The sequence below is a fragment of the Chroicocephalus ridibundus genome, chromosome 9 (assembly GCF_963924245.1).
Source record: "Chroicocephalus ridibundus chromosome 9, bChrRid1.1, whole genome shotgun sequence".
Taxonomy (NCBI): domain Eukaryota; kingdom Metazoa; phylum Chordata; class Aves; order Charadriiformes; family Laridae; genus Chroicocephalus; species Chroicocephalus ridibundus.
In genome coordinates, this window is record NC_086292.1 from 47,553,700 (window position 1) to 47,566,728 (window position 13,029).

The following is a 13,029-nucleotide window of genomic DNA, read 5'->3' on the forward strand; positions in this document are numbered from 1 at the left end:
TATTATCAAGGCAGGTCACTCATGTCTGTGTCAGGAGGATTACTAATATACATTATGGGGCCAGCTGGATAACCAAGTCTCTCCTTAGTTAAAGCAATTGAAATCTGGAATAGGGCCACTTCAGATTTATTCAGGTGAAGCAGGGAATAAAATCTCAGAATATTTTAAACTCAACTCTGGGGAAGCTATAAAGAGTCAAACATCTGTAGGGCTCATTGTTGTTACTATGATCAACTTCAATCAGCTGCTATTCTAAAATGCTCCAAAACCCATAGCCATATCACAATTAAATGTCCCAAATGGTAAAATGGCCCAGGCATAATGTGCATTATTTCAAGTTAGTGGAAGGTATTTACATGCTTGAGAAGTATATACTTGGTAGATGTGCTCTTCATGATGTACTCGACAAACTACTTGTGTCCAAACAGTGGGACAGAAGCTAGCTAAGTATGTCAAAATACTAAATCACAGACCTTGAATACCACTGGTAAAGACAAAAACCCCCTGTTTTCCTCTGCTTTTTTTATATGGATGCATGTGAATTGGAGTTATCACTACGGTAAAGGAAAGATTTTAACACACTATGTGCAGTTCCATCATTTTCTTTCCCAGATTTGGGCAGAACAGACCAGCAGCTTAACAGAAGCCTAAGCCATTTGCAAATCCAGAGAAGCATTTCAGTGCAGTGCAGCGTACCTCAGAATGAGAATTCAGAGCTGGCTATGACGATTCTGCACCAGCTATTTTACGGGAGTATCTTTGTTTGGAAATTAGAGATATTTTCTGCTCTGCCCCCATCATCTGAGTGGCACAGTCCAAGATCTACCTTGTAGAACAACTGTGGCCACCTGACTTTTTTGGAATAATAAATCTGGGCTCTGGCTGACAAGTCTGAACAGTTCTGTGAAAAAGACATTGCAAAAACAGGAAATAAAAGGTATCATTTATACTTTCATCCCCTATGACGTCCTCTGGCAAGAAGATCCACAGTTTAATTATAAATACAAAGGAGAAAAATTATCTTTATTTGTTTGCTTCAAATCCACTGCCTGATTTTTAATGGGGAACCTTCTTATACTGTGATAAATAGCAAAGACACATTTTTTCCCCTTCCCCCATGGTGTAAGAGACCTCTCACATATCTACCCTCGGTGATCCCTTTTCCAAGCAAAATCATCCCACTCTCTTATTCTCATTTTATGGGAGCCATTTCACAATTTAATTACGCATTCTGTGAAAAGCACTATCTTTGTCTTTAAACCTGCTGTGCAATCATTTAATTGGTTGCCCCTTGTTCCTGTGTTATTAGAAATAGTAAATAACCATTCCTTGTTCGTGTTCTATGCACTATCCACAGTTCCATAGATCTCTATCGTACCCCTCCTCAGCCATCTGTTTTCCGAGCTGAGTTCTAGCTTATCGAGTCACTCTTTGTATAGAAGCTATTCCATATAAAAGATGATCTTTGTCACCATTCACTACTTCCTTTATATCCTTTGTAAGCAGGAATCAGCCAAACTGTATGCAGTAATTTGAGATTTAGATATATTATGGATTTACACAATACCACAAAAATGTTTTTTCCATCCTGTTTTGTTCCCTTCCTGATCATTCTAACTATTCTATCTGGTGCTCTGGATTCATTTAGTTTTTGACTGGTGCCAAGCACTCATTTGAGTTTTTCAGAAAACTGTCCACTGCGATTGCCTGATCTCTTTCCCTGAATGGTAGGAATTAAATTAGAACTCACCCTTTGTGTATTTACTTAACGTTATTTTCCCGTCGTCTATTACTCTGCATTTCTGAACACTGCATTTCACCCTCCCCACTCATTCAGTGACATGAAAACTTTCTACTATCTATATTTGACAATCCCAATAGTTTTGCATTATTTGCAAACTTTCTTTTCGAATTCTTCTACAGCTGTACTATAAAATTACAGATAATGTCCAAGCACAGTCTCAAATCTAAACTTCCCTACCACGCACACTGCACTCACCAGTGTGGTCACTAGCTGAGACCTGCATCTTTCTGTAGCAGAAGCTGCCAAACGAGTTCAGAACATCAGCGCGTGCCTGAACTCTCGTTCACACGGACTGGATGGAGTGAGTCCAGGAGGAGATAAATGTGCTGTACACAGCAGGTGTCCTCAGCTGGTCTCTTGCTAAGAGCACTGAGGCCACAGAAGCAGCAATGTGGATGGCAAATAAGCAGGGATAGGGCCGACGGTGCTAACACCTGCGGTTCACCTTGGTTCTGAGCTGCACGATCTACATGGGAAAGGATCAAAGCAAAACAAAAAAAGCATCTAAAAAAGAAAAGATATGTCAACCTTACGCTAATGGGGTTTGTGATGTACCTTCTGAAAAGCTGGTAAATAACCCGGCAATCATACACAGGCAGATAAACAGATATCCCTTCAAACTTTCACAGGTATTCCTAAATCCAAAAACCTACAGCAAAAGAGTTCAAGATCCGGTAAAATTCCAGTTGTTCTTTGGCATAAGAAAACACAGCAGGATTTTCCATTTATACATGTCTGATTGTAAAGGATAAAGTCTTTTCCTTTGACAGTATAGTTAGACAGAAAATAAAATGAAAAACTAACCTGTGACTTAAATCCTATACTTAGGTGGTTTTAATGAAGTCAGTTTGCAATTTGAACTACCAGGAGAGTCAGCTACCAACACTTTTATGCATAGACCCACAGATAGTGTGGATAAAGATATATACATTTAGAAGCTTAATAGATGAAAAGAGACACTGCTATTGGCAGGCAGTTTATTCCTCCGCAAAATTCAGATCAAATAACTCAGTCTGAACAGAATATTGAGCTCCACTGATTCTGAATGAGGCTACAGGAATGGAAATGCAATTTGACATAGCCACATTGCCAATTAAGGATAAAATACAGGAAATATGTCAACTAGCAACAAAGGCAGAGGCATTCAGGCTTTCTATATGACGTTGATTCCTTTGGACCCACTTATGAAAACTTCAGAGTTATTCAGATAAATAAAACTGCAGCAGAGCCCAGAAGTAAAAGTAAATATAAGAAGAAAAAGGAGGAGACCTGGGACTTGCTCACAATTCTTATCAAATTATAGACACTGTGTGCGACTGAATAAGTTCTCATTAGTAGAGGCAGTCACTGAAACAAACTCTCCACTCTTGTATATTTGGGACAATCCTACCGAAGCCAGCAGTTGTGTTCAGGTAAACTTGGGCTGAGAAAGTAGAATTTGAGCTGTCACAGACAATTTCTGGAGCTTGTACATTGATACGAGAGCGAGCAAACAAAATGAAATAGAAGTAGTTCATAAAAAGGACTGAAAAATTCCATTGAATTCAAAGAAAGAGATGCAGTTTCCACAACTGAGGGAGACCCGCTGTGTCTGGCGCATCCAGTGACCTTGTTAAATACTCCGGTACAATAGTTCACCTGCTCAAAAGCATACAACAAATGCCCCGAAGTGAGAGAAGACCCTTCATTATGGCTCATGCAGCCAGGCACTGACTTGAACACTGTCAGGGTTTAGAAAAACACGGGCTCCTAAACGCTGTGGCTGCCGGTGCTCCAGCAGATATGTCTAATTGGTCAATATGAGCTACAGGGGGAGAAAACCAACAAGCCTAATAGGCAGCAAGCACCTGGTTCATTGATAGAAAAATCAATAGGGGAGCGGCTTAGTCTGAAAGCCTGGGAATACAAAGGTGGCCTCCCCATAATGATCTTCCCTGTTGGGATCTGAATGTAGGATATCTTCTCCTGTAGTACAGCAGAGCCAGAAGAACCCATCTGTGAGATGTTATTGAAATAGTGGTTTTAGCCCACACCCAGTTTCTTTGCATTGAAGTGATGTTCATTGTTTCCTAGTCTACATGTGGCAGGGCCATCTCAGACGTGGATCGACTTTTCAGAAAGGCACCTGCCATTTAAGAAAGATGCCGTACAACCTGGGTGGCTTGCAATGCTTATGAAGGGTGCTGTTTCAAAAGCTCTGAGTACCCGTGCTGTCTGTCCCCAGAAAAAGTCCTACAGGGACTTTGAAACGGATCACACAGCCACGCCACCAAGCTTGACCTGAAGCAACGGTTTGTGAAGGTAAAATGGTAAAATGGCTCAGTCTGCCAGCAAATTTGCCAGTTACTGCTGATCGAAATGGGGTTCGAGATGTACATACTGATCCACAGGGAGCTGGACTGAGACCAAAGTCATTTCATGCAGGCCACTGCACAGCCAAGAGAAGATAATTTTCAATCTGCAGTGACCTGGCCTGGTTCAGACCTAGTAGCCTAGGGATGCAAAACTTCATAGGCTGTTATTAGTCCCAGTAGCCTACAAAAACACCACAAAAAAAGCTAGAGCCATTTTACGCAGATAAATACGTGCTTTTGCATGCATACAGAAGTGGGTAAGAAAATTCAGTGGTCAACAATGAAAAGGGATAACAAGATGCAATTCAGAGGTAGTCTTCTTCCTATCTATGAAAATGCAAAAATTCGGATAGGTACAAATGATTCCCGACCAGCTCTGTTTATGGGAGGAATGTACCAAAACACTGGGCATGGGATGTTTTGATTTATGTTAATAAACTCAGACCTTCCAACCTGCAGCCCAGCTGACAGAAAAACTTCTGTACAACTAAAGTGACAGTTCTTTCCTTTCAAGAACATTTTTCCAGCTCACTCTTAATTAGACTGTTTGGAACAGTGTGGTTTTTGTTGCCTGCTTGAGATCTGCTTCTTGCTCCACATCCACTTGTGAGTAATTTGTAAGCTTAAAAAAAAATGATCAGATGAGTTTTCAGACTTATCTCCATCCAGAAGACACCAAGAAAGGTGTCAAAGGTCAGTGCGTTCTTCAGAGACCAGAACCGGGCGAGGGGGATCTAGGACGCAGCCATAGATAGTATAGAAGATGTGATCGTGTCACTGTGACTGATTGTCTCACAATTACGAGCATGTTCATCTTTACCCACTTTTTAAGCACCACATGAATAGAATTTTTAACTTTTCCCATCATGGTTTCCCAGGGCACAGTTACATCTTCCATTTTTTAAAAGTTATTTTAGTTGAATTTCCCATAGCCCCGTCTTTCGCCTTTACCCCCAGACCTAAAACTCACACCGATATCTGTTATCAAAGAGACTGCACTTCCTTCTTGCTGACTTTGACAAAATGATCTTCTCAAAACTGTTCAGAACAATTCAGAACCGCCAGGTCTTTTTGCTGTTTCTTCAGCTGCATCCCACTGCTCTCCTTGTATCCAAGCAGGGACTTTCCCTCCTGCACGGCTTCTTGGATCGCCAGCGATAGTCCTCCCGGGTTGGTTTTGCCTTTCTGGTTGTCTATGTCTCTTCACTTCAACGGTAGCTGGGGAATTGGTCATGGCTGCAGAGGGATATTCCCAAACATCTGAAAATTAAGTCTACTAAGAACTTCTGAATAATTGAGGAGAAACAAAGGAAAAACCAATAAACAGGAAAAAGTTCACAGTCTGTGAGCAAAGGAATCAATTTCTTCCACATCATGATAAAATCCACAAAGATGTGGATTCTTTGTTCAGGCAAAATCCTTTCCCTTTCAGGTAATGCAATGCATGGTACTTTTAACCTGGTTATGCAGGGAGGGGCTGAGGTGAATTTGAGGTCCCTGAGCCCACCTGAGTGTCCTTTGCTAGTTAAAGTGTCATAGGAGACCTGACAGAGAGACAAGGTTACCACAGTGGGACAGGAAAGGCCAGGGCACTAAGGATAGAAATCTGTGGAAAACAAGACTCTTTTAGCTCCACTACTTATAGAACAACTTATTTTACTTCTATTATTAATTAATAATTCACTCACTGCCAGCTACAGCCTACGCTCAAACCCACTTGCACTGTACGGATGCCGTTTTGCATCCCCGTTGCCACCACTGCTAGCCATTCACAATGATTTGGAGACATTGGGTTACGAATACAAATAGGAAACCAGTGAGAAGAAAATGCACCTTCCTTGTGCATCGAGGTAATTCATGAAACGAGACCGGGCAAACTATTTCTGTTGCCTGTAATACTCCAGTTAATTGGACAACTGCTGTGCCAGAAAACCTTTTCCCCACCTAGAGCAAGTAAAATTTATACTGGTGGTTGGTAACAAGAACATCTTGATAAAATGGTTGAATTTATTTTATACCTATAAATGAAAAGAGCTCTTAACAAAGGGGGGTAACTGATATGCTCGGTAAATCATGGATAAAAGGACACAGGCTCTATTGAAGATTTTTTCCCCTCGTCTTTTCTTTTTAAACCTTTTGATGAGGTGCCCTGTTGCTCTGAGATGAGCTTCCACTAAAGTACTTTTGGAGTTATCTCAAAGAGAAAAGGATCATTTAAATGAGTTAAAGCCCCCCAAACAGATCCTCTATCTCCAACCTTAGGTTCATTTTTTATATTAAGAATTTTGTGAAATTTAGAAAATAACTTTACTACTGAACCCGGGGCTTATAAGACAAAGAAGTCTCATTCATTTTTTCCTGCTTCCTTCTGAAGTGGTGAAGGATGATACATTTAGGATAAAGATGAAAGCAAATATGTAGAAGAGAGGGAATATTCTGATAAATTTGTATTTATCAACCTTGAGTGTTTAGAATACACCTACAGGCAATGACTCTTCAAATTCCTCCAGACCTACCTGGGATTTCGGTCCTTCAGGGAAAATTCAATTGAAGATAAGATAAGGTGCTCCTTTCTATTTACTTTTTTTTTTCTTTTAGAAAACAGAGAGAATTTTAAAGGTGTAGGACAGGAGAGCAGGTTTCCATTTTTTTTTTAATATAGAGGGAAAGATTGTTTTTTTCTCTCCTGTATGTTTTCTTTAGGGAAAAAGAGCTATTGTGTGCACCAGAAGGAAACCAGTCATGGCTGGAATATTCAACAGACTGGATCCGTAAGTTCTTTATGACCTCTATAGGTAACACAAAATGATGATCCTCCTCATTCCTATGGAAGGGTAAATTGGTCATTTTACTCATAAAGTTACTCACGGGGCAGACTAAGACTGGCCTGATACTGTGTGTGGGGTGTGTGTACTGACTGAGAAATTATCCATTACAAAGTTATACATTTGCTATGCATTTGAATAGGTTTAGAGCACTGTAATGTACATTTATTTTTACTAAGTGCTCGAGCTATTGTTTATTGTGTGTTACCAGGGCTGACTTTATGTGCCTGATGTGCAGGCATATAAAATTTGGGAGCAGTTTGTACCCCTGTGGTAGCGAAAGCATTACATTGAGAAACTCTGGCATATCAGACAAAATGATGGATTTACAAACCCAGATTAAGCCTGTGTTTCAGTCCTTAAGCGCACAGATTTCCACAGAGCTCAGCTGGAGATATATATACATAAGCCCTAATACAAAGATATATTTGAAAGGCATTATTTTATTATGTTTTTAAAATGTAATTTTGATGCAACATCAACAGAAGGTGTAAATGGCTCTAGATGCACAGTACTGGGATATATCTTGGAAAGCCTTAGGGAATGCAAGTGACATTCCAGAAGCTGAAAAACCTTCTTGGTAAGAGGTCATCACTTCTACAGTTTCCATACTTTCCTCTACTGTGATTGGCTTATATGGGATCTACCAATATAGTCAAAGAATAGAAAAATGTCAAAATGAATCCTTTCATTTTGGTGATGAAGTGCTAGCTTTGCTTGCCAGCACGCAGGGTTCAATAAAAGCAGACAGGTCTTCAAAAAATTGCAGCATAAATAGATGAACTCTTTAAAGTAATATAAGTTCTGTCATCCAGATGTGAAATATAGACCTAAGTGCCCGTCGAAGTAAAAGCTGACCGCACATTCCATAGATAAGTGTTAAAGTTTTCTCAGAGTGTCTTGGGCTGAGAAATGTTTTAACTACATATCTCCTTGCCACAATAGGCAGAATGAAAGCATTTGAAGTTAAATCCATTTTTCAAAGGAAGAAAACAAAGCATCCATAAAGAAAGAAAGGCATATCACAGGATGAGGTCTCTAGATGGCTACTGTTTCCAAGAAAGTTGCAATTAGCTGTGCAATGGAGAAGGTGAATTTAGTTGTATTTCAATAGCATTTATAATGATTTCAGTAGCTGGAATGCTGATAGGTATGTGCAGGGGGTTGGTTTCAAGATTTCCTTGTGAGACAGAAGGTCAGGATTCCTGTGGTCTCCTGTCATATTTAATTCATATCCTCTGGCCTTCTTCACCACATTTATTGAATTACAGGAATAAAATTCAATGAACCAAAAACAAAAGAAGAGAGGACAGGACAAATCCTGATTTCTTTTATATCCCTACTGCACAGCTGACTTCCGTGGGCTTATAAGAGAGCATCCTAAAGCAGAATTTGGAAGGAGGGGGAGGTACGAGTTAGTATAACCCCTCTCACCGCCCCCATAATTGCATCCAAGTAATTTATTGCAAGAAGCAACTACTTGCATGTGGGAGTAAGGATCCAGTTTCCCCCAGTCAAGAATCTCCCTGCTTACTTTTTGAAGGCTAATCTTTGTGTACTCCCTGTGTGTTTATCAGATTCCTTCTTGCCACAAATGAGATGGCAGCAGAATGGCTTTCCAAAACCATTCTTCAGAAAAGCATCGCTGGCAATTCATCACATGAGTACCGAGAGGCAATCCTCAAATATGTTAAAAATAACAGTTTCGGGGAAGTGCCCTATTTGTATGGTTATCATAATGATTCCCTGCAATCATCTTAATTAAGTGGCTACAACCCTTTATCCTCCCTTCACAAGTGAGATGCATAAGCACAGGGTTTCCAATGGGCCTGCAGTGGGGACTCTACCGCTGGAGCATATATAAAGAGTAGCTCTAGATATGCTCTGTGATTCTGGGGAAGAAGATTCTATGGTCTCTCCTCTGCTCCTATTATTTTTCTTTTATTGTTCTGTATGCTGTCTCCAAGAACTGGGCCGTTTTGGGTATGATTGTGGATCACCCAGATTTCTCAGCTACCTCTTCCATCAAATCTACACACAGTGTCTGCGCTGTGGTTTAGACACCCATACAGTTAAAACAGTGCAATCCTCTAGTGTGAGCACAGTCATATCAGAACCTCATTCAAATAACTTGTACCACTACCCAATAACATCTTTACAACACTTTAGAGCTAGGTATGTGCAAATCTGGTTGTTGAGTCTCACCCAAAATATTCGTCGAAAAAAGAAGACATAAAATGTTTTGAAATTCTATCCAAAACTGCAAGCTCACCAATATTTAGCTTTGGCATTTGAATTTTTGGAAATGTCACAGCTGATAAATAATGTATTATTTTCTGAGCTACAATGTAAATTTTTATTTTAAAACTCAAATCTGCTTAACTTCCAAAAATTAAGTGCTCTGCTCACGTACACATCAACCTATGGGATGGCTGCCTTTCCACTTAATACATTTAATAAAGGTGACCAGATGCTTTGTATTTTTAATGGCTTGTTCTGCATCCCAACAAAATGTCCCTGTTTTGGCTGCAACCGCAGATGATTCATTCTGAAAGCCTGCCCAGCTGCCCTGACACAGCCGAGGCAGGGCACGGTTAAAAAACAAGCCATCTGTGCAAAGGAGTGAGCTGGAGGAGTGCTTTGTCAGGCAAACACTGTCGTTTCTTGGTCACTATATTTTCTAGGCATCCAGTAACCCAAAAGTCCTATGGGTCCAACCTCTCTGCTTTTGCAGTTAGATTTTGCAGTTATATCCCAAGTCCCATCATATTCTCTTCCCCCTTATTTTGAAACCCTTCAGCCTGCTCTGCCATATAAGATCGTGCGTAGATCAAACGTTTCTGGAAAATACAAGATGTTGATCCCACTTTCATTCTTTCGAATCATATGGCAAAATTCCTGACCCTGTGGCTGCATCAGCCAAGCCTTATGCTAGAAAAAAAGCAAAGAGGGATTCATTTATGGCTTTTCTGAATAATTAGCTCTGCCCAGTTCTGTATTAGCATCGCTATTGTCAGTGCTGCCAGAGGAGACATCCTGCATTCACGAACAGCCGTGCCACTCGCTTGCAGGCTAGCTGAATTCAAGGGCAAAATTCTACCCGCAGGCAAAGCTCCCCACTGCCTCGGCAAGAGGCAGGCATGCACGTCTGAAGGCCAAGTCTGGTCTTGAGTGTGTCACTGAGATAAGCCACTTCAAGCCTTCAGAGGGTTCTGGCCCCACAGCATCCCCACAGCCCCGTGAGCTGCAGGCTGCAGTGGGGAGCAGCGCGGCCACGGTCCCCCTGCCCAGAGGACGGAGCGAGCGGCAGGAACAGCTCAGCAGGACTCCGCCGGGCGGGGGAGGAAGCAAAGGCTCCTGTCAAGTTTTCTTTACAGCCTATGTTCTCTAGCATTTGAAAGAACCATTGCAAGTCAAGTCATCTGGCATGCATACGAATGACAAATATGCTTCAGAGGCAATAAATTAGCAATTTCAGGGCTTTATTTCCCCTCATGGACTAATTGCCAGAGATTATAGTATATTATGAGAAAGCAACGATACTAATGCCTAAATATGCTTCAGTGATTACACAGCTATCCTCAATAACCAAGCTGTTTAAATGTCAATGCAAGAAAGCTCTTTATTATGAGATTAAATATTATTTTGAAGCTATGCAATAGGAACTTCCCAGCCTTCACGCCTGCAATAATACTGTCTTGGAGCAATATATATTGGACAAACTCTGCTTTTTTGAAAATGTGTACAGTAAAGAGTCCCAAAATATTTTTGTGCTGCAAACTTCAACAGCATTCTCGATAAGAAAGAGGATCTTGGTATCTTTTTATTTTGCATTTATCACTAACACGGTGCCTACTTCATTCTTTCCTCTACTTAATACTTGTGTATCATCACTGTATAGAGAAAAGAAATTCTTGTTTTCTGTTAGTGTGAGTGGGGAATCAAAACTCAAAGCCCTTTTCTTTTTTTTACGTCTCTAAATAAAACTCTCTCGCACAGATGCTTTTGACAGTCCTACCTCTCATGCCTCAATAAATCTGTTTATATCTGGCATTGCGAGAACCCCTGGAAATTAGAAGGAAGCTCCAACTTTCAGGTTCAGCTGTTGACACGAAGCAGAGAACAAAACTGCCTTTACGCCATAACTCCACAGTTCCACAGGTGACAGCTGGTGATCACAAGCTCAGGTGTGAATTTAAAAGGAGGGGAGGCTAAAAAGTCGTTAGCATCCCCCTAATCTCATACAGGACTCCCACGCTAGGTGATCTTGCCACACAGCTGTGCAGCCTTCCCCTGTAGATGACAGCAGCGCGTGACCCTGCAGAATACTGCAATGTTTTTCCAAGAACACCCAAAGCACCGCGGTGGGCGCTGATGGTAGGACGTGACTGCTCTGCTGTCCGGATCCAACACACCATTCCCCCACCACTGTTTATAAAGCTACCTGGTATGATGCCCACCATGCTTCATAAATGCAAATCAAAAGAACTATAACTTGGTCAAAGATCACATCTCGTTCCCTATATATATATATTTATATGTGTATATATATATATATATAGGCCTGTGGGGATGGATCATGTAAATTTAAGGACAGAAATTACAGAAAGACAACTGCTAACGAAGTTGTGGTGGAATTTGCTCTTGAAAGTAATTTTTGTTTCTGTATGTTTCTTAAACATAGCCTGCAGATCTTTTCCATGGTGTGCTGCTGAAGTAAAGAGGTACTTCATACATGGATGACCAGGGAACTTACTAGCGAGAGTTCCATTATGCCCAGTTGTAGCAGGGGCTGGACACCTGGATCCACATCCTAATACTTCCTGCTGCGACCTGGCAATCATTAATTCTGAATTTTTGTTGTTTTATCTTGGCTGATTTCTTCAGCCATTTTATATCTCACCTATAAAATGTAATGCTTGTTTACCTCAGAATGTCTGAAACTCTTTCTGATGCTCAGGTAAAAGACACCTGCCATATATGCTCAGAAAAGACATAAATTGCTCTATCATTTGTAACATTTTAAAAGATCTTCATCTATTAAAATCACAGTGTGACTGACAAGGAACATACTGAAAGGCCATGAGAATTTTTTTTCTGCTCTTCTAGGCAGACAATAATCTGACATCTTTTTTGTTATGTCTTGATTTAGAATATACGATGGGAAACCATGTCTTTATCCTTACAAAAGTAATAGACTCACAATACTGAAGTTAAGTAAATAACCAGAAGTAGTAACCTGACGCTGCTCAAAGGAGAATTAGGTGGACTTATAATAGAATTGGGAAAAATTACCTGTATTTGGCCACTTTTATGCAAATATTATTTGAAAACAGATTAAAATCCATTTTAGTTTTTTGCAGGTACCTTACGAAATGCCCCATTATTCACAGCTCTCACTCACCATATATCCCGGTGCACACATACACTTCCCTGTGATGCTGTCACAATCTGCGCCGTTCTGGCAAGGGCAGGTGAGCTGGCAGCCTTCGCCGTAGTACCCAGGGGGACAGGTTTCATTGCAGTAGAGTCCAGCCCAGCCAGCTTTGCAGCTGCATTCTCCAGACAATGGGTGGCAACTAATGAAGACAGACAGACATTAATGACATGTGGACATGAAAGAAGAAACCAGTCCATAAACAGCAGTAGAACATTTTAAATGCAATGCCAGCAAGAGTCACACTAAGAACATAACAAACCTGAAATCTGTTAAGAATGGTGAACATAAGCAGCCATATAAATCAGGAAATCAATAGGGAATATGGTGCTAAATACCAAGTTGGCATGCCACTTCCAAACATCTGGGAACCGCCACAGCACTGGTAATTTTACACCTTTGAAGCTTATGCTTTTCCATTCTCAAATCAACGTGACTTGGGTTACCAACACTAACCACATCAGGATTAAGCCATCCTTATTGTATGACATACATGTGCCATACTGTTTGGCTGTAATACAGTCATTAAAGATGTTCAGGGTTAGGAGAAATTCCAACGCATAGAGGAATGCAATCAAGAGAGTTGTGAAGATAAATCTGAGTTCTGTG

The 13,029-nt window shown here is 40.7% G+C and overlaps 1 protein-coding gene across 14 annotated transcripts in view; it reads right to left on the reverse strand.

The window, feature by feature from the left end:
• The window catches only part of MEGF11 (multiple EGF like domains 11), a 283,386-nt gene that overhangs the window by 69,945 nt on the left and 200,412 nt on the right, over positions 1-13,029 (reverse strand). For all 14 annotated transcript variants that reach the window (XM_063347292.1, XM_063347291.1, XM_063347294.1 and 11 more), the window contains one exon: positions 12,388-12,562. In XM_063347292.1, coding sequence (XP_063203362.1) covers positions 12,388-12,562 — 175 coding nt within the window. The remainder of the gene's footprint in view (positions 1-12,387; positions 12,563-13,029) is intronic.